Here is a 24,232-nt window from a genome sequence, read left to right as displayed (position 1 = left end):
CTTCTCTGTTTGATGTTCTTACTCGTGGTAAACAAATTTCCGGCACCATTAAAGTGATGTGCTTGGCATTTAAATGCTATTATTTAATTGTTAGTGCAACCCTCCTGTTAAAATCACTACACCTTGAATTGACTTTCATCACTTACACATTCAACATTTTGTCAGTCATAAAGTAAAGATCTCTTTTTGCCAGGGAAGGAAGGGTAGCTTTTTTAAAAGCGCCATCAGTCATTTTTTTCCCCCTCCATACTTCTGTATTCTTACCACTGTCCTGGGCACTATGGATGGGGTGGGGGCAGCAAAGAAGCCTGCATGGTAAAGTGGGAAGGGCCTAGAATTTGGAATTTATATAGACGCAGGTGTGGCCCCCAGTTTGCCATTCGGTGCTTGTGTGAAATGGCGGTCTCGGCTGTGAAATGGAGATGCTTCTAACTGCTTCACAGGCTGGTTACAGAGAGGAAATGGGTGGCTGCCCATGAAAGTGCTGGTGGTTCCTTAGCACTTAGTCCCTTGGCTTCAAGTGTTTATTTTTCTCCCCTCTCGAGGGCCCTGCAGTTCAGCTGGAGAGCCAGGACACGTGCATCTAAACCAATCTGAGGACGGGTTGTCTCGCACACTACCTTTCTCTGTCTGACCGCTTGCTGCTTATAATAGGTTCCAGGAGCTTGACCTGAGTAAGGAGGCCTTTTTCTTCCATGATACCCCAAAGGAAGAAGAGTGGTTTAAAGCTGTATCAGAAGGTCTTCATCCAGATGCCAAATACGCAAAGGTAAGAGAGGGGCCAGTGACCTTTAATTTTATGTTGCCACGCAGGGAAATTCAAAGACCGTTTTGGACTTTTCCTGTGACCTTTATCAAAAGCCAGTCCTAATTATTTCAGTTCCAAGTCCTCCAGAAGAGGCGCTGTGGGTAGGAAAAACGCAGGCCTTGGCGCTGGCAGGCTGTCCAGGTTCTCACGTAGCATGTTCAGTGAGCTGAACAGGTGATCACCCTGTGTCCTGTTCGGAAGAAGGAGACGCATTAGCACCCTGAGCCAACCAACTTCAAGACTCCTTTTCCTCTGGGACATTTATTCCCGTTTTCGACTGTGTTTCATGCCGTGACTTGAATGTTTGGCTCTGTTGTCCAGGTGAAGCTCATCCGACTGGTTGGGATTATGCTGCTGTTGTACGTCAAACAGGAACACGCGGCGCACATCTCCGAGGTGGAAGCTGAGACCGTGGGGACAGGAATCATGGGGAGGATGGTGAGGTTTTGGTCGGTATGCTTGGCACACCGGTGGCCTTGACCCGTAAGGTTTTGACACTGCGTGTCCTGATACCATGACTGCACGCACCCCAGTTGGATGGTGCTGGTATGACAAGATGAACGGGGCGTTCAAGCACGGCTAGATGGAGCGGACCGCTCAGAGGTCGGATTTCAGTGAACTCACCCCATTCAGTTGACTTACCCCATTAGCACGTATCCCTGTGTCCGCTCCACGCCGGAGCCTCTAGTTGACCTGCCCCTTCCGCCCATGAAATATGTTGCAGAGACGCTGTTGGGAAACCAAGATAAAGAAAGAGCGCCAGGGCCGCCTGGGTGGCTCAGTCAGCTGTGTGTCCGACTCTTGGTTTCGGCTCAGGTCATGATCTTACGGTTCGTGGGGTCAGGGCCCTCGAGAGAGAGATTCTCTCTCTCTCCCCCCCCTTTCTCTCCACCCCTCCTCTACAAGGTCAGTCCCCCCTTGAGAGAGAGTTCTCTCTCTCTTTCTATCTCAACATAAAGTTAAAAAAAAAAAAAAGGAAAGGATGCTGATAACAGGTTTGCAATTTTCTTGTCTTGAGGCTCCCACAGTCCCACTTTTAGGCTCCACTGCAAGAGCTTGGCTTCCTGTGGAGAAGGGCAAGCATGTGGCTTGCCTGTGACTTAGTGAAAAGTGGACTCAGCTTGGCCACTGACCGGCTAGTCACTCCAGCCAGTGACTCTGGGGTTTGTTTTCTTACCTGTTCAAAGACAGACAGTCACACTGCTTCGTCTCCCTGTCAGGATCATTTTGAAGAGGAAACGTTTTGAGGGTATGCGGGCGGGAGTGACCGACACGACGAGGTGGCGAGTCGGATTCTGTCGGGCTCTTTTCCGCAGGGCAACAAGGGAGGAGTGGCCATCCGGTTCCAGCTCCACAACACCAGCATCTGTGTCGTGAACTCTCACCTGGCAGCCCACACAGAAGAGTGTGAGAGGAGGAACCAGGACTATAAAGACATCTGTTCTCGAATGCAGTTTTGTCAGGCTGACCCAAGCCTCCCCCCTCTCACCATCAGCAAGCACGAGTGAGTCTGGGCGTGGAGCCCAAGCAGTTCACCGCTCCTGCTGTACAGAGCTGGGGCTCCCCCCTGTTTCGTTGGGGGCAGGCCTCCCACTGCCCGAGTGGGAGCTCCAGCCAGCGCTTGCTTCCACGCAGGTTGTGTCCCATGAGATGTTCGGTTTCCCAACTCCCCATCCGGCAGATCTCTGGCATCTTGGTCCCACGTCATTTGTCCCCAGAAAAACGTAGGTTTATTTTAATGCGGGTCTGCCTCGATAAACAGCAAGAGGGAAGCAACCAAAGAACGAGCTTGTCAAGCTTTACAGCAAGCTTCGCAAGGTTTTAGAAGTATGTTTTCGGATCCTGTACATCTGTTCTTTCCAGAAGCATATGTAGTTGAAATCGGACTGCAGTAGTATACCTTCGCTTAGTATTAAACCTCTTGATTCACCGTTAGAGTTGTAGTTACAGCTGCTTAGAGAATCTTGTGCTGATCTTTGTTCCCTTAATCTCTAAAACTTCCCGTATGTCTAAATTCAAGGCATGTTAGAATCCCAGGCTTTACGGTAACACTCGAAGCTTGTGCCACTTCTTTTAGAAAAAGGAAGAAGCCATTGGGGCCATGGTGTCTGCCAGGGAGCACACAGATTCAAGCCTCTCATCCCACCTGCCACGGTGGTGGAACTGTCTTGAGCTCACTGGCGTTCTGGAAGCTGACGGGATGGCTTTCCTTCTCCGGGGAACCCCGCAGGGAGTGTGTCTTCCGTTCTGCTGAACCTCCGACACCCTAGTTTGGGAGGTGGCAGCTTGCATGTCAGTCTGTCTGCTGTGAGCTCGTGGGTGCATTTATCGTGCGTGTCTACTGCTATGCATTCTCCAGTGCCTGGCTGCTGGCTTCAGATAGAGCAGTAGCGGACCTTATGGGATGTGCACGGTCATCCGGGAATGCTTGGTTATCCTTCTCCCAAAGCAGCAGGTGTAATAAAACACCTGCCACACTTCGCACAAAGAGCCAACCAAGGATACAGTGGGGGTTTAACTCAGACTCCCCTGTGAAGGTTGAGCTTTGTTTCAGAGGAACTCAGCTCTAGAAACAAAGGCGGAGAGTGTGTTTTGTGGACTGCGATGTGCACGGAGGCGACATGATGGCATCATCTGGTGCAGGGTCCCTGAGCAATCGACATGACACCCAATATTTGATCTCTGGTGCCTCGTCCCAGAAGTGAGGTGAATGGTGGTCTCGCTTTTAGACCTGATTAGGCTGTCTTTCCAACCACACAAGAATAAAGTAGTCCAGGACGACTCCAGGCTGTTTCTCATGAAACTGGAGCAAGGTCCCGGAGTCAGCAGCATGTTAGCCGTGGCGTGAAATGGGATGGCAAGAGAAAAGATTTCCTGAACAGCTGGGTCCCTTCCCTCCCAGCCCCCAAGAAGCCGAGTCTCAGGGCGCTCCTGTCAGAAGCACACTGGCGAGGATGGGGGAAGTCCCGCCTAAACTGTGAACTTTGTGCTCTGTCCTCACAGTGTGATCTTGTGGCTGGGGGACCTCAACTACAGGATAGAAGAGCTGGATGTGGAAACGGTGAAAAAGCTCATCGAGGAGAAGGCCTTCCAGACGCTGTATGCGTATGATCAGGTACACACAGCCATCTGTGCCCTCTTAGGCAGCTGTCCCGCCACTGTGAGGGCACGGGAAGGCCTGACTTCCCAACCCTCGGCCTCTTCTTCCTCCGCTGGGCAGGCTTCCCTGAGAAGCTGATGGCCTGTCATTTCTCTCTTTTCTGCCTTCCCTCATCCATGGCTGCCTCCCCATAGGCTCTTCCCTCGAGGCGCCTCATCCCCCTTGGGGGCAGGAACGTGTGTTCTCTCTCTCAGTCTCTCTCTCTCCCCCTCCCCTTTCCCCTGGTGCTTGCGTGTTCATTCATTTGTTCAAGAAGGGGCTAAAAGGGTGCCAAGTTTCTCATACAGATCCTTAGTGTGTTTAAGATGATTTGTTAAATTGTTTTCTGAGTGAGCCTCCTCTGCCCCCTCCTGCTCTTCAACCAGACTTGTCCAGTGTAAATGACAGCCGTTTCTCCTGAGCGGCTTTCTTCACTCCTGCCAGGAACCAGTTCTGGAACCTGCTGTTCTCCACCGTGGTCTGGGTCAGCGTTTCTTGCTCAGAGCATGAGCCATTTCACAGGACAAGAGACGTGTGTCTCACTGGCTTCCTTGAGGCTACTCGTCCCTGTAGGTTTCAAAACCATTCAAGTGGTCAGGGTTGTTCAGAAGGTTCAAGTCCCTTTTCTTTTTAGTCTGTAGCCGCCTTCTTATTGTCACCAGTCTCCGTCTTTCTGTTAACTTTTTGTCCCCTGATGCACATCAGTCAGAGGGGGAAACATCTCAACTTTGTTGTGTCTTTCTTTTATGGAATCATCTCCTTTTTGACCATTTTTCTCTCCAGTTCCTTTCCTTTCCTTACGTGTTTTTTCTCTTTTATCCCTGTTTCCGCATTAAGCCAATCTGCTCAAAACTGTTTACTGCATCTATATTCTTGAGTGAGGCATTCTAGCTTCCCTGGCAGTTTCCTGCTGACCTCCTCTTGCCTTCTTTTCTGGTCTTTCTTCAAGTAAAAGTACCTGTTTTGTGAATTCTCTGCTTTCCAGATGGTTTTAAGGTCTTTACATACTGATTTAAGACTCCTCTTACATTAATATCTACATTTTTATTGTTTCTGCGGCCTTTCCTTAGTAGTTTTTTTTTTTAGGCATTCCTATTTTGGGGAATTTGGCAACTGTTGTCCCCTGAATAGCTGCCACCCTGTGTCCAGTGCTAGCTGGCAGTTCTTCATCAGTCCATGACGGGCCAAGCTTGGTCCCCCCGGGAGGAGACAGGAGCACCTGTGGTTGTTCATCTCCCTGAGAGTGTGATCTGGAAGGATCTCCTCAAATGAGTGCAGCAGGAGGAATGCTGGCTATTCTCAGGATGCACTAGGCACTATTCTAAGCTGACAGTTCTTTCCAACAGCCCCGGGGGGCAGACTCTCTTGCCAATCCAGAATTTGCAGAGGGGGGACATCAAGGCACAGAGCTTCCCCCAGTTCAAATAACTCATTTGATAAACTCCTTTAGAAAACTGTTTAAATTTACATTTAATTCATACTTGTTTTGGTATACTTCTGTTTCTACGTACATGAAAGTCCCCTTTGCTTTTTGCACTGTATCTTTCCAGACCCTTTTCCATGTAGTCCTCTCTCCACGTACAGTGGGAACAGCTGTGTTACGCAGATGAAATGTCTGATATTTGGAAGGAGAAGCTCCGTGTCTGTTGGTACCTGATCCTCTTAGGGACGTCTCAGTAAGATGGTACTCAGGTCCCTTGGATGCAGGTACACTCTTAGAAAAGAGCCTTAAAAACTGTACAGCAGGCAAAGGAGTGGTCAGCTTACTCCCCTTCCTAGGATTTCGTTCTCAGAATCTTACAGAATAACTTTCTCCTGGGACTTTCCCTTTAGGTTAGGGTTCAACTTCCAGATTAAAGCCCTTTCCTCTGCTAATTCAAGGTTTCAGTTTTTTTATTTTGAGGTTTTTTGGTTTTTTTTGTTGTTGTTTTTTCCCCCCCTTCCATCCTTTTACACAGCTGAAAACTCAGGTCACGGCCAAGACTGTCTTCGAAGACTTCACTGAAGGCGAGCTCACGTTCCAGCCCACGTATAAGTATGATACTGGCTCCGACGACTGGGACACCAGGTAGGTAGGGAGTTGTGCAAATGGAAACCCAGAAATTTCGGGAAGCACATCCCCCCATGCACCTAAAGAAGGAGATAGGAATCCTGTGACTTCCCCGTGTTTTGCACTCTGGTCAAACGTTTTCCCTCAGTATCTGCTCATTCAGCAGCCCTACCTTCCCACATGTTTTCTTTTCGACTGCCTTAGGCTTTGTTCCACAATAATTTACTTTTCAGTTATGCTTAGGGTGATAGGATGATTCTAAGCAGCTTAGCTTGTACTTGGTCACTACATAGGAGTTTATCGTTTTTCTTAGTGCTTATGGCATGCCTCACATTATGTCACACACTTCTATGACCTCATCTAATCATCCCTACAGCCACCGGAAGTAGGTGTGATTTATTATCCTCAATTCTTAGATCGGAGAACGGAGGCATGCACAAATTAAAGAGCCTCTCAAGGGGCACCTGGAGCGTGCGACTCTTGATCTTGAGGTTGTGAGTTCGAGCCCCATGGTGGGCATAGAGATTACTTAAAAATAAAAATCTTAAAAAAAAAAAAAGAGATAAGAGATAAAGAGCCTCCCAAACAGGGAAGTGTAGAGCCAGGATTCTAACCTAGGCAGTAGGAATTCAGAGCCTGTTTAAACCACCATCTTTTAAGGGCCACAGAGTACTTACTTGCAGGTTGCCTTTTTCATCTCATCCCCACAGGAGGGTAAAGAGCAGGGAATCATTCTGAACCGTGTTTGGCTTAGAGACCTAGCAGCTGTTTTGGGTGATACCCACAGGGTACATGCTGTCCCCTGGTGGGCCCGAAGCACTGTGCCTTCTTGGGTCCCTGGGCCTACATGCACACGCATTTGGAGGCCCTGGCCTGTCTCCCCAGCCGAGCCAGGGTGCCAGCCAGGCACTGGGCACTGGTGTGCCTGTGTGGGCCCCCAGCACAGACTTTGTATTTCAGTGAGAAGTGTCGTGCTCCTGCCTGGTGTGACCGGGTCCTCTGGAAAGGGAAGAACATCACTCAGCTGAGTTACCAGAGCCACATGGCCCTGAAGACCAGTGACCACAAGCCTGTCAGCTCAGTGTTTGACATTGGGGTAGGTGGGGAGCTGATACCCCTTGCGATCACTCTGTAGGGAACTGGTTCTCATAACCACCTTTGTCGTTTTGGTCTCCTCCTCCCCACCTGAGTGTGAGAAAGCTTTTAAATGTTTTTAGGGGTGCCTGGCTGGCTCAGTCTGTAGAGCATATGACTCTCGATCTTGGGGTTGTGAGTTTGAATCCCATGTTGGGTGTAGAGAATACTTAAAAATTAAAAAAAAAAATTTAAATAACAGTGTTTTAATTTAAATCCAATTCATAATTATTTTCGTATATTTCTCCTATGTATTCCTACGTACATGGAAGTTTTCCTTTTTTTTTTTTTTTTTTTTTGGACTATGTCTTTCTAGCCCTTTTTCTATGCACATACAAATGTGTCAGTATCCTATATACAACACAGAGGATGTTTTTTCTTTTTGTAAAAGAGATCATCTTATGCACATTGTTCTGAGAGAATATCTTTTTTTTCCCTACTGACTATGTCTTAGGAGATCTTTCTATGTCAGTAAAGGTAGAGCTCCCTCCTCCTCCCACTTCTGCTGACTCTGTATGAGCTTATTTCCCACATCCTGGCTAATACTGAATTTTATCACTCTGAAATTTCTGCCAACCCAATGAGCCAAAAGGAAAAAGATATGTCATTATTATAGATTACATTTCTTTGATTGCCAGGTTGAACATCTCTTTATTTATTATCTCTTCTCCTGTGACTTCTGTTTCTTTATTTTACCAATTTTCGAGGGTTCAGGTAGAGGCATATCAGAATCTGTGAGGATGTAGTGGCTTGAAAAAAGCCTAACGGATGTTACAAAGTTTTATTATTGGAAAGTGACAAAAATTGTGTTTATAATCCACAATACCGAAGGGAAGGCCTGACACAATCTTAGCTGATGGAGCACAGGTTACAAAAGCTTGAGAAATGCCACTTTAAATCAAACCCTAGAGAAGTTTCTCGCCGCAGGCCTGTTGACAGGCAGCAAAGTCACCGGACATCTTCCTGCCCCAGCTCTGCGACCTGGCGGAGCTCCCAACCAAGCTTTCACTCCAGTGTCTTCTCAGCTAATCAGGAAGCGGTTGGCTTTACCACAAGTTCAGCCTCTGGAGGACCCTCCGGAGACTATTGTTAATTGGGTTCTTTGTTAATTAATTAAATCTATTTAGTCTTCACTTTCTGTGTGGCTGTCAACTGCTCTTTCCCAATACTGTGCGTGTCTTCTTTACTGAAAAGGAAGAAATGGGCAGAAGGCAACTCAGGCTCTGATGTCTCCCTCCCAGGTGAAGGTGGTCAATGAAGAACGTTACCGGAAGACTCTGGAGGAGATTGTTCGCTCCCTGGATAAGATGGAAAATGCCAACATTCCTTCTGTGTTCCTTTCTAAGCGAGAGGTAGGAAGGACATGTTAAGAGCATTGGCACGAGGCTCTTCTATTCATAGAACTTAAGTCTCATCTTCGAGGTCTCGGAATTCCAGGAGGCACCAGTCCGACCACTGGGCTCTAGTCTTCTTGACTGATAGGCTGCCACTAGTTAAAGCGAGGCTGCTGATGTTGGCTGAGAGGAGGGGGTTGTTGATTTAGATGATGTTCATCTCCTGATCGTCTATATCAGAAGCCTTTCACCTTTGTGGCTCCTATGTTTCACCCACACATGGGCCATTCATGTATTAAATGGTGGCATAGATGAGCCAAAAGGTGTTGTGTTTGATTTTAGTGTAACTGGGTAGGTATTCTCGCGGTGGGGTGGGGGGGGGGTTCTTTCTCCCAATGTTTTGCTCTGACTGAGATTAAAGTGAATCAATTTCTTGGGTACACATGTGTTGGTGGGAGGCGAGGCGGTGTAGAAAAGGGATGGGCAGTGGAGGAAGTCAAGTTAGGGCTGAAGATTTTTCATGGAAGAGCTACAGCCTAGATCGTTGAGAATAGACAATTCCAAGAAGCCAATCAAATGGAGATTTCTGGCGAGGGTATTGTTAATGCCCTAGAGGTCCAGCTACTTGGAAAGATGTGCTTGGTCTTCATGTTTGGGGGTGCACTTTGTAAAGGGTATCTTGGAAATGGCCTTTGGATATAGAAGATAGAAGATTTGAACTTTGATTCCTTCAGGAAATTTGTTTATAAAACATGAAGTTTTTGGATTCCTGGGTTGAACATAGACAGCTGGTCTTAGTGGAGCTGTGGCCTCCCTGGTAAATGCCTAAATCAGAAATGTGATTCAAAAGAGGTAGTCCTTCATTTTCTTTCCAGAAAGGGCAAAGATTGCTCAGTTGGGGTGGCTGGGCAGGTTGCCGAGAAGAGAGCACTGGTCTGACTGGTCCCGGTCTTGCCCCCAGTTCTGTTTTCAGAATGTGAAGTACATGCAGTTACAAGTACAGTCCTTTATAATCCATAATGGACAAGTGCCGTGTCAGTTTGAGTTCATCAACAAGCCTGACGAAGAGTCCTACTGTAAGCAGTGGCTGAATGCCAACCCCAGCAGAGGCTTCCTCCTGCCAGGTAAGGCCTCTCTTCCTAGTTTCCCCGTTGCTGGTTTGGGGAACACTCTACCTTGCCTGTTTATTTTCCTAAAATAAGCTTTTTTGTTCCTGAGTGTTTTGTTGTCTGATTGAAACTTCTAAAAGCCCTGTGGATGTGAACCATCCATGAATAAAATGTAAAAACAGTAAAGGGCAGGAGTTCAGCTTGAAAAGCTTTCTTAGCCATCTATGTGTTCCATAATTTCACAGAAAGAGAAGACAGAAGACCTCTGGGAAGCAGGTGCTGCTGTCAAAGGACCCATTTTCACTGTCTGCCTCACTATAATCAGCTCCCAGCGTCTGCTCTTGTAGGGAAAGATAACGGGGTGGTAATCCAGAAATTATATCTGGCCCTGGAATGTACCATTCATGTCTTTCCCCTGACTGCTCCTTTGCACTCTGCATCGTGCTGTGTGGCAGAGGGATTAAGCCTGTTTTGTGGACAGTTCGCAGGCTGATATTTGCATTATATTTTCTGCTGGATCAGGTGTCTTCATCTGACCTGGCCCAGGGCAAGCGCCTTGATCCATGCCTTCAATTCTATTAATAATTCTAACTTGAGCTGTGCTCCTTTGTACTTGGATTTCATAGCAATGGCCTATTTCACATGTTTTTGTTTGTTGTTTTCATATTCCCACTTGGACTATAAACTCCTTGTTCATGTGTCCTCTGAGTGCTGAGCACATACATACTTGTTGGTTGGCTGATTCGTCTTATTTCCTTTCCCAGCCCTTTGTGCCTGATCCTTGCCCCCTCTGTCCCCTTTCCTCTTGGCCTCTCACCAGCCAACATTACTTTTAATGTTATTCCTCAGATTCTGCCATTGAGATCGAACTGGAGCTATTTGTAAATAAGACCACGGCTACAAAGCTCAACTCAGGTGAAGACAAAATTGAAGACATTCTGGTTTTGCACTTGGACAGGGGAAAGGATTACTTTTTGTCGGTGACAGGGAACTACCTGCCCAGCTGTTTTGGATCTCCCATTCATACACTGTGCTACATGAGGGAGCCAATCTTGGACCTGCCGCTTGAAACTATTAGAGAGCTGGTGAGTTATATGCCATAGGGAACCATCTAGAACTGTAGCAGCCGAGCCAGTCAAACAAGATAGTCTCTGTCTTTCGTACATAATTCATTAGAGAAACTCAGCCATGGATACTAAGATATGAAGCTTCCCTGGCTCCTAATTTTATTCCTTTTTTTTTTTGTTTCAATCATCACTTGGTCATTCTTCAGCCCAAACTAAATTTTCTGAGACATAGAAGGCTCCTATGGGGAGAATTCGAGTACAAGGGGACTAATTTAGAGCTGATTTATAGTGATATGCATTTTTTCCCCCTTCGAATGCACTTTTTTGATTTAGGGACTCTTGATTTCTATCCTCTTCATTCTATAAGGTGAAAACAGAGGCCCAGTAAGGAGAGTGATTGGTCACAGGTCACATGGTGAGTTAACAGTGGACCTGGCCCCTGCATTTAGGTTTTTGGACTCCCAAGTCTGTGCCCTTACCTCACAGACCACATTCTCACCCTGGTTCTGACAGTGAAATGCTGTTGACAGGATGTGTTTTCCAGAAGACAATGTGTATTTCACCTGATTCATTGAAACTGCTTGCTGTAACCCACTCCTACTTCTCAAAAATCACCTTTTGTACCTTGATTCTCCCACTTGATTTCATTTGCCCGTGGAACATTTGCTTAGGGGATTGCAATGCTTTCCTTCTTCCATGGGTTCGCTGCCCCCATGGTCAGTATTTTGGAGCTAGGCTGTCAGAAGTTCCATTGGTGGGCCTTCAGACTATGTTTTTTATTTCTTTTCAGACTCTGATGCCACTACAGACTGAAGATGATGGGATCCAGTTGGAGAACCCCATGGGGATCCCCAAAGAGCTCTGGATGATGGTTGATTACCTGTACCAAAATGCTATCCAGCAGGTAGGTGGTGGTTAAGCAGTCAGACCTGATTGAGGCCAGGCTGCCTTGGGAAAGAACATCAGCTCCAAGAACTTTTGGTATAAGAAGCTTTTACCCCAAGGAACCTGTGGAAAGCTTTTCCTCCCCTAGGGAGTGAACGGGGGATAGATTCATGTTTCACACCCCCGTGAGACCTTGCTATTACATACAACACTTGATTACCCCCAAGGGAAGCAGCCTTGCATAGGATGGCCTTCGAGGCACAGCATGTTTCCCCGACCTGGTCTCTGGGGTCCTCCAAGTAGAAAGACATCTGGATTCTTCTCAGGATGTCAGCCTGCTATCCTTATGAGGAACTCTTGCCAGTTTCTGGGAAGGGGAGGGGCTAACTTGTTGATGAGCCAGACCAATGTAGGAGACCAGATGGAGACCCCAGGCCTTGAGTCAGGAGGCCTGACTTCAAGAGTGATTTGGGCAAGCTTCATGAAATCAGATTGGTCAGTTTCACTGAGTCATTCATACAGGGAGAAGACTAATACAAACTAGAGTCTATCACAGCTCTACCACCTGGGAGCAGCATACGTTTTTATGACATTCTCTTTTCATTTCTCCCCACTCCTCACATTTATCATTACAGTGTACCAAACACTGTTCTAAGTGTTTCACAGCATTGCCTCAATTAGTTCTTACAATGGCTCTCAGATGAAGAACCAGAGGTCCAGGAGGCTAAGTAACTTGGTCAAAATCCCAACGCTGATAAATGAGTAGGATTGGAATTTGAACTCAGGGAATTTGTAGAAGTCACCTCCTTGAGCAGGGGCCATGCTAATCTTATGTGTATCATTTCAGTTTTGGTACACATGCTGCTGAAGCGAGCAGAGAAGTTACTTCTTTTTTTTTTTTTTAACATTTATTTATTTTAATTAAAAAAATTTTTTTGATGTTTATTATTTTTTTTTTTAATTTTTTTTTTCAACGTTTTTATTTATTTTTGGGACAGAGAGAGACAGAGCATGAACGGGGGAGGGGCAGAGAGAGAGGGAGACACAGAATCGGAAACAGGCTCCAGGCTCCGAGCCATCAGCCCAGAGCCTGACGCGGGGCTCGAACTCACAGACGGCGAGATCGTGACCTGGCTGAAGTCGGACGCTCAACCGACTGCGCCACCCAGGCGCCCCTGATGTTTATTATTTTTGAGAGAGAGAGACAGAGACAGAGAACAAGGAGGGGCAGAGAGAAAGGGAGACAGAATTGGAAGCAGGCTCCAGGCTCTGATCTGTCAACACAGAGCTTGACGCAGGGCTCAAACCCACAGACTGCGAGATCATGACCTGAGCTGAAGTCGGCCGCTTAACCAACTGAGCCACCCGGGTGCCCCTATTTTTATTTATTTTTGAGAGAGAGAGAGAGAGACCGACCATGAACATGGCAGAGGGAGAGGGGCAAGAGAGAGGGGGAGAGAGGATCCAAAGCCAACTTTGCACTGACAGTATAGAGCCCGATGTAGGGCTTAAACCACGAACTGTGAGATCATGACCTGAGCCCAAGTTGGATGCTTAACCAACTGAGCCACCCAGGAGCCCCCAGAAATCACATTCTTAAGTATTGTGCTAATCTACCTTCTCTGTAGAGCTCTGTTCAAGTGTAACTTTTGAGCAATACATAGAATATTATTATTCAGTTATATGGCATTAAGTCATTTAGTAAAATGATTATAAAGCATGCTAGGACTCATGGAAATACCTTTATTGCCATAATCTTGTTTTCACAAGGCAAGGAGGTGCCTTTTTCTTTTTTTAATTTCATTTTTTTAAATTTACATCTAAATTAGTTAACATATAGTGCAGTAATGATTTCAGCAGTAGATTCCTTAATGCCCCTTACCCATTTAGCCTATCCCCCCTCCCACACCCCCTCCAGTAACCCTCTGTTTGTTCTCCATATTTATGAGTCTCTTATGCTTTGTCCCCCCCCCGTTTTTGTATTATTTTTGTTTCCCTTCCCTTATGTTCATCTGTTCTGTGTCTTAAAGTCCTCATATGAGTGAAGTCATATGATATTTGTCTTTCTCTGACTAATTTCACTTAGCATAATACCCTCCAGTTCCATCCACGTAGTTGCAAATGGCAAGATTTCATTCTTTTTGATTGCTGAGTAATACTCCATTGTATATATACACCACATCTTCTTTATCCATTCATCCATCGATGGACATTTGGTCTCTTTCCATACTTCGGCTATTGTTGATAGTGCTGCTATAATCATGGGGGTGCATGTGTCCCTTTGAAACAGCACACCTGTATCCCTTCAGTAAATACCTAGTAGTGCAATTGCTGGGTTGTAGGGTAGTTCTATTTTTAATTTCTTGAGGAACCTCCATCCTGTTTTCCAGAGTGGCTACACCAGCCTGCATTCCCAAGGGGGGTGCCTTTTTAACTTTCTCCATCTTATAAATGATATATTTTCTTCACGTTTTTCTTTTTCTGGTTAATCCCTCTGTAACACTGCAGGAAACATAGCTACTTTTAAAGTTTTCCCTTATCATTGTGTATAGTATGCCATACCTATAGTGTTGTGTTCTTTTCTTTTAATGTTTATTTATTTTGAGAGAGAAAGAGCATGAGCAGGAGAGGAGCAGAGAGAGGGGGAGAGAGAAATCTCAAGCAGGCTCCATGCTGTCAGGGCAGAGCCCAACGTGAGGCTCGATCTCACGAATCATGAGATCGTGACCTGAGCCGAAATCAAGAGCCGGACACTTAACCACCTGAACCACCCACGTGCGCCCTATAGTTTTATAATAGATGTTTTATCACGTTAAAGACCTGTCATGGGAGCATGCTTGGGAAGGCCTGAAAGATGAATTAACCACATCAGCCCTAAATTTATCAGGGTGTTTACCAGGGTGATTCAAAGGCCTCGCTACACCGCTCACTCCCTTTTTACACCTTGCTGGTGATCATATTTCTAGGTCCGGAAATCACGGCCGATTTTCTGAGAATATAATGATCCTGTGACTTTCTTTCCTTTTGCAGGAAGATCTGTTTCAGCAGCCAGGCCTGAGGTCAGAATTTGAGCATATCAGGGACTGTTTGGATACTGGAATGATTGATGCCCTCTGTATCCTTCAGGCACTCATGTGTGCGTGCATGCGTGTGTGTGTGTATGTGTGTGTGTTTGTGTGACTACGATTAAGAGGTGAGAGAAGAAAGAACAGTATCTTAAGGCTCAAAATCTGATCTTGTGTCCTCAGCTATCATATTTTTCTTAAAGTTTGCATAGAGAAGACTTTACCACTTTAAGCAACTGATATAGCAGGAACTCATGAAGGCCCAGCTAAGCTGACAAAGAGCTTGGCCCCCTTCACTGTGTCAGGCTGGCATCCTAACTCTGAGTGGAGAGCCTGACTGGGCAGGCTGCACTTCTGGCCTGTGCTCCTTCCTGGGCCTTTTCCTAACCATGGCACAGCATCGCCTTTTCCTTAACGATGGGCCAAAAGCCGCCAACAATCATTCTGTGGCTGAAGCCCTGCTGCTTTTCCTGGAGAGCCTGCCAGAGCCTGTCATCTGCTACAGCGCCTACCATAACTGCTTGGAGTGTTCTGGCAGCTACACAGCAAGTAAACAGGTGAGGGGAAGCGTTAAGCATCAGCACACACGTGTTGCAGCCCCAGGCCTCATGGGGCCTGAGGGAACAAAGTGGGCGCAGTCCCTCAGACACAGTGTCCTAGTAACTCAGCTCCAGAGCTTTCCTTCCCAAACCTGTTCTTCCTTTCATGTCCACTTTTCTTTTAGTGGCTTCACCCTTAATTCCAGTGACTCAACCCAGAAACCTGAGTCATTTCTGAGTCGTCCTCCGCTCACCTCCCACATGCCCAGTTCCCTTGATCTGTCACCCGTCATCTTCTGTTCTCATGTACGCACCTTGGTTGAGCCCTGAATTCAGTCTGTCCCTCTGCCGATTTGTTTTGTATACGGCCCTCAGACCATGTGCTCTAAAGCTCTTGTTATGTCACTGTTGGTCAAAAACCACACATGGCTCTCCATTGCCAGTTAATGATTTTCTTAAACAAATACTCAAGACTTCATGATCTGGCCTAGTGGTTCACACATGTAACATGCCATGGCAGAATAATCTAGAAAACTTGCTAATAATATGGGTTCCAGAGCCTCACCCCACATCCACCGAACCAGAATCTCTTTTGGAATATTTCTTGTGCGAGCTTCCCGACTGATAACGATGATGTGCCAATGGCTGGAATACGCATTGAATTCTGTCCTGATCGACCGCTCTCGGCTTAGCGCCTGTTCAAACAGTGGTGCTCCTGCTAAAATTGACTTCTTGGTTTGTTCTCTCTCCTTATCTCACTGTTTTCCTTCTCTTGCCTTTTTTACACTTTCTTTTGCCCTAATCCTTACCTCTGCAAGCCCAGTCTCGTCTTTAAGACCCAGCTGAAAATGTCTTCCATTCCCCTACATCTTTTGAGAGCACATAGTTAGAATATTGACCCCTAAATTTTTTGTAATGTTTTTATTTATTTTTGAGACAGAGAGAGACAGAGCACGAGTAGGGGAGGGGCAGAGAGAGATGGAGACACAGAATCTGAAGCAAGCTCCAGGCTCTGAGCTGAGAGCACAGAGCCCGATGTGGGGCTCAAACTCACAGACTGCGAGATCATGACTCGAGCCAAAGTCGGATGCTTAACCGACTGAGCCACCCAGGCGCCCCTAGAATATTGACCTCTAAATTCACACGGTGCTTGATCTGTGCTTCTCTTTTGACTCTTGTGCAGAGTGCTAAGTGATCAGGACTTTCTTTGCATAGCCTTACTAATGTCCTGGGATCGTGCACTCAGTTGCTGGAATATAGCAGATGCCTAACAGATGACTGACTGACTGAAAAGACAAATCCCAATTCTCCCTCTTTCAGGTCATTTCTACCCTCCCCACATTCCACCAAAATGTCTTCAACTACTTGATGGCGTTTTTGCGAGAATTACTGAAAAAATCAGCAAAAAATCATTTGGATGAGAATATTCTAGGTAAGCAGCCAAGTGTCTGTGCGAACCTGTGTGAGTCTCTGCGAACCGAGACTCATTAGCAGAAATGTACTTGAGGGAGGTCCCAAGACCACTGCCGTGGAACTAAAATCTCCAGCTCTGGGCACAGTTCACCCTCATGCAGCTTTTGTTTTTCAAGCAGAAAATAACGCTTTGGGGCACTCCTCCCAACTCAACAACACAGGAAGAAGTAGTGCTTCTTTTGCTGAATTGTTTTGTTTTCTGTGTTTTTCATGCAGCTAGCATATTTGGCAGCTTACTGCTTCGAAACCCAGCTGGTCACCAAAAGCTTGACATGGCAGAGAAGAAGAAGGCTCAAGAATTTATTCACCAGTTCCTCTGCAACTCACCCTGAGCCTATCTCCTCTCCTATTTTATTTGAGGCAGCCAATTACCAGCCCCACCTGTTTCAGATCAAGAAGATATGAGGGTTCTTGGAAGCAAAAGCGGCAGCTGCCTGTTTTCCTGAGCCCAGACCCCCCCCCCCCCCCCGTGGCTGTCACACTCATTGGTACTGTGAGTCGTGAAGACCTGGGGGGAATCCACCACAATAAAACTGACAGTCAGTGTTCAGCTTTAGTTATTTAACACAGATCTATTTTTAAAAATTTTAAAGATGTTTAAATAACTATACTTCTTGTGCTCACTCAGCCAGCCTGCCTCCAGGGCATTGTCAGTGCCTTCCCTGTAGCCTGGGCCGAGCTCCCCATGATCAGATATTTGAACAAACTTTGGGGTCCTGAAGGGAGAATGAATTGGACAGCAAGAATGCAAATGGGATCTGCTGGGTAAACAGGTCGCAGCCACCCCAGATGCTTCCAGTTCTCTAAGCGCATGTGTATATGTATATACAAAGCCTACCCCCCTTCCTACTCAGATGTGGCTCAACAGCTCTGGGGCTGGCACTCAGCCTCTGAGGGCAATACAGTGGCTTGAAAATGAAAATACTGAAGAAATTGGTGTTGTGGTGAAACGGGATTTTCTGGGTCAGCAAATCCTCTAAACTGTATATAATGCATCCCCTTTCTCATATGTGTAATATATTTTAATGATAAATGTATTTTTAACAGTGGTTGTTTGTATGTTTTTCTCTCTTAAGAGAGGGCAGTTGGACTTTTTGTGGCTTAAGCATTTCGGCAGCTGGTCAGGGGCCAGGCATCTATTTCTTTGGCCCCTGACCAATCTGGTGGGTGACGATCACTACTCATAGTTTTCAAGCAACGGATGTACAGGCATGGCCAGAACCCCTTGACCCTGATGTAGTCTCCGGGAGTTGTCCCACCCTGAATATTCTAGAGAAGTAGCTTATGGGGAAAACAGGCAGTGACTTCCCGGGAGGTTCTAACAGATTTAACGCATTTTGAAGAGACAGAATAACGAAGGTACACGCAAAATCGCTTCTTGGGCACTTGAACGCCTAGACTCCCTGGCTGTGTAAAATGTGACCAAGATGCAGGCCAACAGGATGACTGTGAACGGTCAAAGAGAGGGAATGGCCAGTAGGTGGCGCTGACTGGCCCGGGCGGGAGTCCAGTAGAAGCCGGCAGTCTGCAGGGCGAAAAGTTGGGACCGACGGCCTGGGCTGTCGTGAGGAAGGGAGTGGAGCGTCTTGTACGCGCGCGAGGGGAAGAGGCGGCGCCGTCCTTTGGCTGCGCTTGGAGTACTCCCTGGTTCTGCCATTTGGATCCGATCTTCCTTTCCTGGTCCCAGCTACTATACTAACTTTGGTGATGAGGGTAAGCTGGGAATGTCACAGCCTTGCAGGCTCCCCTTGCGGGTCCCAGCTAAAACTCGGATGGCCGACTGTGGTCCTTCCCGTAGGAGTTGTGGCTGCGAGGGTGAGGGCGGTCAGCGTAAGCCGGGCTGAGGCTGCTTTCGACTAGTGGTTGAGGGGTTCGACCCCTTTTCCTTGCGTGTGGTGCCACAGAACAGACGCCCCGACTCCCGGCCGGCTGCGGACACGGCCGGCGCTTCTCAGCGCGGGGCAAACTTACTGTCCCGCGGCGCCTCCACCGCGCCCCGCCCCGCCCCTCCTGCTCGCCAATTGGAGGCCCGAGCTCAGCCCCCACACCGCCTAAACCAACCAGAAGCGCCAGAGAGAGGCGGGGCCGGTATCTCCTCCTTCCTCCGGAAAGCGGAAGCGGAAGTGACGTTTGGGGAAGGTGGGGGCAATCATGGTGCCGCTGGGGAGGGGAGAAGCTGCCGCTGCCGCCGTTGCCGGGAGCCGCGGAGGTAAAAGGCGAAACTAGACGCGGCCTGGGCTCGGGGCTTCCCGGGGGGCGCGGGACTTAGGCTCCCTCCTGAGGCATTTCCCAGCAGAGACCCCACTCTGGTCACCATAGGGACCCCACCCCTCCTCCGTTTCCATGGGGATGGGTATCCAGCCCCCCTTGCCTGTTTCCATGGAGACCCGGACCCTGCCTCTCTTCTCCCGGCTTGGAGCCCCCCAGCCTGTCTTCGGATTTTTCCGTGTAGCCCTGGCTGGGGGCTGTCCCAGTCAGGTTCCTTTTCCCAGCCTTCTCTCAAGGGTGCTCCGTTTGTACTACTCGTGTGCCACCCTCAAGCCTCCTGGTCTTGTTTGTTCCGGACAGTTGGGTCTCCGCTTAGCTGCTGATGGTGCCGGGGAAGCCCTGAGGGGCCGCCGGTGCTCTTATCTCTCCTCCGATGCAGCGAAATGTGCATCTACCCGGGTTGCGTAAGCCAGAGCAAGGGGTCGGGCCGGTTCCTCCCGGATCCAATCCCTTGGCCTGTCTCTGGTAACTACCTCTCTGTCTAGCCGCCCCACTCCGTAAAGGTTCACTTTCTAACCCAGGACAGAGGAGAGAGATAAAGTGTAAAGCCAGACTGAAAACGAAAAGTGATGTGCTGATTATTTTTAAATTTCGTTCTGCCTGCCAAACCCAGATTTGTAGAACCGGTGTGTTTGCAGCTAAAGGAAGAAGAACTAATCCAGAACAGAAAAGATTTCAAATTTGGTATCCTTCCTGTGAGAACATATCTTTCGAAGAGAGGATGTCTTCCCAAGAGAGTATATCTGCAGGTCTTTCATTCATTTAACTGACATCTCCTGAACTCCTAGTGTCATCGTATTGTGCTAGGGAGAGTAGAAACAAAAATAAGACTCACCATTCTCTCGCCGCAGAGAGCACACTATACAAGCATGGGTCTAGTGGACACCACATTGTTTTAGGAGATAAATAGGTATAATGGTCTTCTTTGGATATGCCTGACTAGGGATCAGACCATCTACCCAGAAGCTGAAACATCTGTTTTAGGAAGGAGGGAATGAATTCACACTTGCTTTCCCTACTATTACCAGACATTGTGCTTTAATGAACATTATCTCTTTTACTCTGTGTAACAACTCTGAGAGAACGGGGATTACCAGTCCCACCTTATCCATAAGAAAGATGGAGCACAGAAAAGTTACCCAGGTACTAAGTGGCAAAGCTGGAATTTGTGGGTAGGTGACCCTGCCTCCAAAGTTCCACTTCCACAATGGACTACACTGCCTCGTGGTCTAATCTGGGGCATATCTGAATGGGGTTTTCTTACTTTAGGATGTGTAATAACTCAGCCTTGAGGCAGTTTGTCCTCTTCTCCCCTTTAAGTTTGGCAGTAAGGCATGTTTGGAAGGTCTTAAGAACTACTTATTTCTTCAGTTGGGTGTGTGTGTGTGTGTGTGTGTGTGTGTGTGTGTGTGTGTAAGGCATTGCTTTTCCTTTAAAATGACTTGATGGTTTCAAAGTTAAATTTTAAAAAATATGATTCCCAAGGAAGATGATTTTCATTTACTTTGGCCTCTTCTTCAAGTGAGAGGAAAAATGTGCCCTGTGGTTGCCAAGGAGGTCCCAGGGTATGGCTCTAACTCTGGCTTTGTCCTCTTGCAGATAGGTCATTACCTTTCCATTTCTCACAATTGGGCTGAGCACGATTGAACCATGGGGGAACACAGTCCGGACGACAACATCATCTACTTTGAGGCAGAGGAAGATGAGCTGACCCCCGATGACAAGATGCTCAGGTTTGTGGATAAAAACGGACTGGTGCCTTCCTCATCTGGAACTGTTTATGATAGGACAACTGTTCTTATTGAGCAGGACCCTGGCACTTTGGAGGATGAAGATGATGATGGACAGTGTGGAGAACACTTGCCTTTTCTAGTAGGGGGTGAAGAGGGCTTTCACCTAATAGATCATGAAGCAATGTCCCAGGGTTATGTGCAACACATTATCTCACCAGATCAGATTCATTTAACAATAAACCCTGGTTCCACGCCCATGCCAAGAAATATCGAAGGTGCAACTCTCACTCTGCAGTCGGAATGTCCAGAAACGAAACGTAAAGAAGTAAGTAAAGCAGTGGGTGAGGGCCCAGGTTTGCTTTGGAGAAAAATCCTTACACAACTCGCATTGGCCGTTTTAGCTGGGGAATAAAGGAGTCCCTGGAATGAGGACCTACAATGGCTTTGCTTGTCCGCAACACATAATGCTTCATATTTTGTTGTGACTGCTTTCTGGAACTTTTGGTTTGTATAGCCATATTGAAATTTGAGAAAGCTAATTTATAATTTTTCACCTTTTCTTGCCCACATCGTAAAATCAAATAGAAATTTCATTGAGGTAAGTCCATGTTTCTGAGGCTGAAATAACTAAATTTGGCTTATCTCTGGGGTGTGTAAATGATTTGTTTGAGAGATGAGTATCTGCTGAAATATGCTTTATTTTTGTAGTGAATATTTGATGATTAACAAAGCCTCGCTTTCTCTTGTAAGAAATTCAGGCAAGAGACAGTAAACGAGAGCAGGTGATCTAAAATAAGTTTTCGTGCTCATACTTAGCTACTGTGAGTAAGGTAATGTATGTCACAATGGTTGGAAAACCGTAAAGCATTGTGCAAATTGTACTGGTAGTGATCATCAGCAGAATGATATGGGTTAAAGGTAACGATAGACATTATCTAGGAACTGATTACAGGTCAATTAGAAAAAAACAGATCACTGGTAATTGCAGCGTCAGGGACTAAATGTAAACTGTTACCAAACAGACATGGGATAAATCGCTTAGCAAAATATTTTTTCTCTTAGGCTGTAATTAAGGCCTTGAAATGGGAGAATTTTATTATTCATGCCATATGGCTTTCCCATGACTAGCCGTAGAATCTCAGAGCTGGAAGCAACCATAGAGAAACCAACCGTCTTGTCCTCCCTCCTACCTCACGCAGGCATTTCTCTACAGCATCTCTGACATTAGTTCATCTGGTGTCTGCTTGAACACTTGCAGAATGACGAGAGCTCAGTGTTTCCCTGCTCAGCCTAATCCATTTATTGGCCAGCTCTGATTGTTAGAAAGCTTCTACTTGTATAGAGCCAAAAAACCTGCCTTCCTGGAGCTGCCGCTCACTGGTTCTAATTCCGCCTTCCTGCGCAACAGCAGGTTCAACCTTCCTCTCCCAGGACAGATCATGGATTTCTTTGAACATCATGGATGTCTCTTTATCTTCTCTTGTACAGGCTAAACACCTCGATTTACTTAAATAGTCCTCTTTGACATTTTCCCCTGATTTCTCATCAGTCTGGTCACCTTGGATTGTGTGAATTCCAGTTATCCGACGTCTTCTTAAAAATTCATAACTGAGCACAATCTCACAAGTGTGAGGCAGCCAGCACTGAATAGTGTGTGACCCTTATCTTTTAATCTGGACACTGTACTGTAATTGCTGTATAGGCTGTATTTTATTAGCAATGACAAGCTGTCGGCTTGTACTTGGAAACCTCTAGAATAGTGATTCTTAACTGGGGGCAGTTTTGCTCCTCGGAAGACATTTAGCAATGTCTGGAGACATTTTGGTTGTCATACTGGGGAAGTGCTGCTGCAGTCCAGTGGGTAGAGGCCAAAGATCCTGTTAGACATTCTGTAATATACAGGACAGCCCCCTGCAACAAAGAATTATCTGGGCCAAAATGTTTATTGGCTGTTTTCCAATAAAACTTTCTTTGCAAAACAGCCAGTCGGCTAGATTTTACCCGCTGGCTGGAGTTTGCCAACCCCTGGATGAGAACATAGGGAGCTTAGGGAATAGTTGAAAAGAAGGATGGACAGGTAGCAGAGATCCAGACATGGAAGGTGGTGATAACATGCTGAGGGCTTTGGACTGTATTGGGGAAATAGTGGGGAACCATTGAAGGTGTCTGAGCCAAGGATTCATATGGTTAGAGTAGCATTTTAGAAATATTGCTCTGGTAGCAGTGGTAGCTTGATTTCCCAGTTAGGAGGGGTTGTAGCTTAGATTTGGGGTTTTGTTTGAGTCTGATGAAGGGTAATGGTCTTGTGTTTGAAGAATGAATTGCGTATGATTCAAAGGATTCATCCATTTTTCTAAGTATGTTGGGTTCTTCTCTGTCTTAGTTCAGGGACCCCACGGATGATTGATGGAGCTTCAGGACTAGGAAGCAAGTAGTTAGAGTGCACCGTGATAGGTGCTTTAACAGAGGCCTGTTCAGCATGCTATGTCAGGCTGAGGAGAAAGCGTCAGACTCTGCTGCTCCCCTCACCTTCCGGGAATGGTGAGTCCCATCAGAGGAATCAAGAAGTCCGGAAGAGGAGAAAGTTTGGTGGGGAAACTGATGAGTTTGTTTGGAGTATAGTGAATGTTTAGTCTTTGAGGAAAAGTGAATCAAACAAGTTGAGAAGCCCTTTGGAAATGCAGATCTGAAGTCAAGGAAATGGCTCAGGATTCACAAATGGGCAGTAGGTCAAAGCGTGGGCAGTTTACTTAAGACAGGAGTTTAAGAGTTGGCCAGAGAATGTGAAGGTTAAAAAGAGAAAGAGGAACCAGAGATCACATAGTCAAAGAGATGGGTGGAAAACGGTGTTGTGGAAGGCGAGGGAAGAGTGTCAAGAAACAGAACTATTCTGTGTGACCCTGCAGAGGGGTTGGGGGACCCAAGAGAAGCCACTGGTTCTGTATCTGTGCCATTGATCACACCACGAGAAGTTTTTCGGTAGAGCACTGGGGGCCGAGGCCAGCTTCCAGTGATGGAGAAGTGAGTGGGTGGTGAGGAAACCGGAGGAAGGAAGTGTCAAGTTGGTTTAGGGTTTTTTTACTATGGTAGTTGGAGGAAGAAGAGTGATGAGGTAGTAGCAACTCAAGGGGTGGGGGTGGGGGGGGGGTGAATCATTTCTTTAGCACAGAAAACTTGAACATGGCTTAGAGCCTAAACTGCAGGCCATCCCCAGTTAATGATTACTATGTGAAAGCGCTTCGAGCACAAATGTTTGGGAAACATTAAGTTGAATCAAGACAGAGGTTTGTTTATTATGGAATTTCTCTGAATTGTTGATGTGCTCATAACTACGGAGGAAGGAAATGCAGAATTCTGCAAATGTTGTGAACTTGGGAAACCATTTTCAGGTCTTATTTCCAAGGTCAGTATTTTGTGGAACCCATTTTGGGAAATGCTGATCTAGACAGAAAAGGAGGAGATGGTAGGGCAGGAATGATTATGCAATCACTTATATGAGCTGTCACTTTCCCACTACAGGTCTTCCTTGACTTATGGTGCGGTTATGTCCCGATAAACCCATTCTAAGTTGAAAATAGTGCATCGAAAACACCTAACCTACGATCTCGTAGCTTAGTCTAGCGTGTCT

The 24,232-nt window shown here is 46.7% G+C and overlaps 2 protein-coding genes and 1 non-coding gene across 5 annotated transcripts in view; 2 read left to right on the top strand and 1 right to left on the bottom strand.

Annotated features, from left to right (window-relative positions):
• The window catches only part of INPP5B (inositol polyphosphate-5-phosphatase B), a 48,441-nt gene extending 30,789 nt beyond the window's left edge, over nt 1-17,652 (top strand). The window contains 14 exon segments of the mRNA XM_030324134.1: nt 655-769; nt 1,130-1,246; nt 2,125-2,312; nt 3,812-3,923; nt 5,906-6,015; nt 6,958-7,093; nt 8,373-8,483; nt 9,427-9,589; nt 10,424-10,659; nt 11,432-11,545; nt 14,557-14,641; nt 15,021-15,148; nt 16,451-16,562; nt 16,820-17,652. Of these exon segments, the coding sequence (XP_030179994.1) occupies nt 655-769; nt 1,130-1,246; nt 2,125-2,312; nt 3,812-3,923; nt 5,906-6,015; nt 6,958-7,093; nt 8,373-8,483; nt 9,427-9,589; nt 10,424-10,659; nt 11,432-11,545; nt 14,557-14,641; nt 15,021-15,148; nt 16,451-16,562; nt 16,820-16,935 (1,843 nt within the window). The 3' untranslated portion in view covers nt 16,936-17,652.
• On the bottom strand, nt 12,302-12,403 carry LOC115522605. Its single transcript, XR_003971496.1, has one exon. It is a non-coding gene; the product is annotated as a U6 spliceosomal RNA (small nuclear RNA).
• A 1,057-nt stretch (nt 17,653-18,709) lies between the features above and the next one.
• The window catches only part of MTF1 (metal regulatory transcription factor 1), a 45,885-nt gene continuing 40,362 nt past the window's right edge, over nt 18,710-24,232 (top strand). The window contains exons 1-2 of one of the 3 annotated variants that reach the window (XM_030324135.2): nt 18,710-18,812; nt 20,471-20,929. In XM_030324135.2, the coding sequence (XP_030179995.1) occupies nt 20,522-20,929 (408 nt within the window). In that variant the 5' untranslated portion in view covers nt 18,710-18,812; nt 20,471-20,521. Of the gene's footprint in view, nt 18,813-19,570; nt 19,621-20,470; nt 20,930-24,232 lie in introns of those variants that run through there. The other 2 variants (XM_030324137.1, XM_030324136.1) reach the window with 2 other exon arrangements.

The sequence above is a fragment of the Lynx canadensis genome, chromosome C1 (genome assembly GCF_007474595.2).
Source record: "Lynx canadensis isolate LIC74 chromosome C1, mLynCan4.pri.v2, whole genome shotgun sequence".
Classification (NCBI taxonomy): domain Eukaryota; kingdom Metazoa; phylum Chordata; class Mammalia; order Carnivora; family Felidae; genus Lynx; species Lynx canadensis.
The sequence above is the reverse complement of the archived record's forward strand: the minus strand, read 5'-3'. Positions and strand labels throughout refer to the sequence as shown.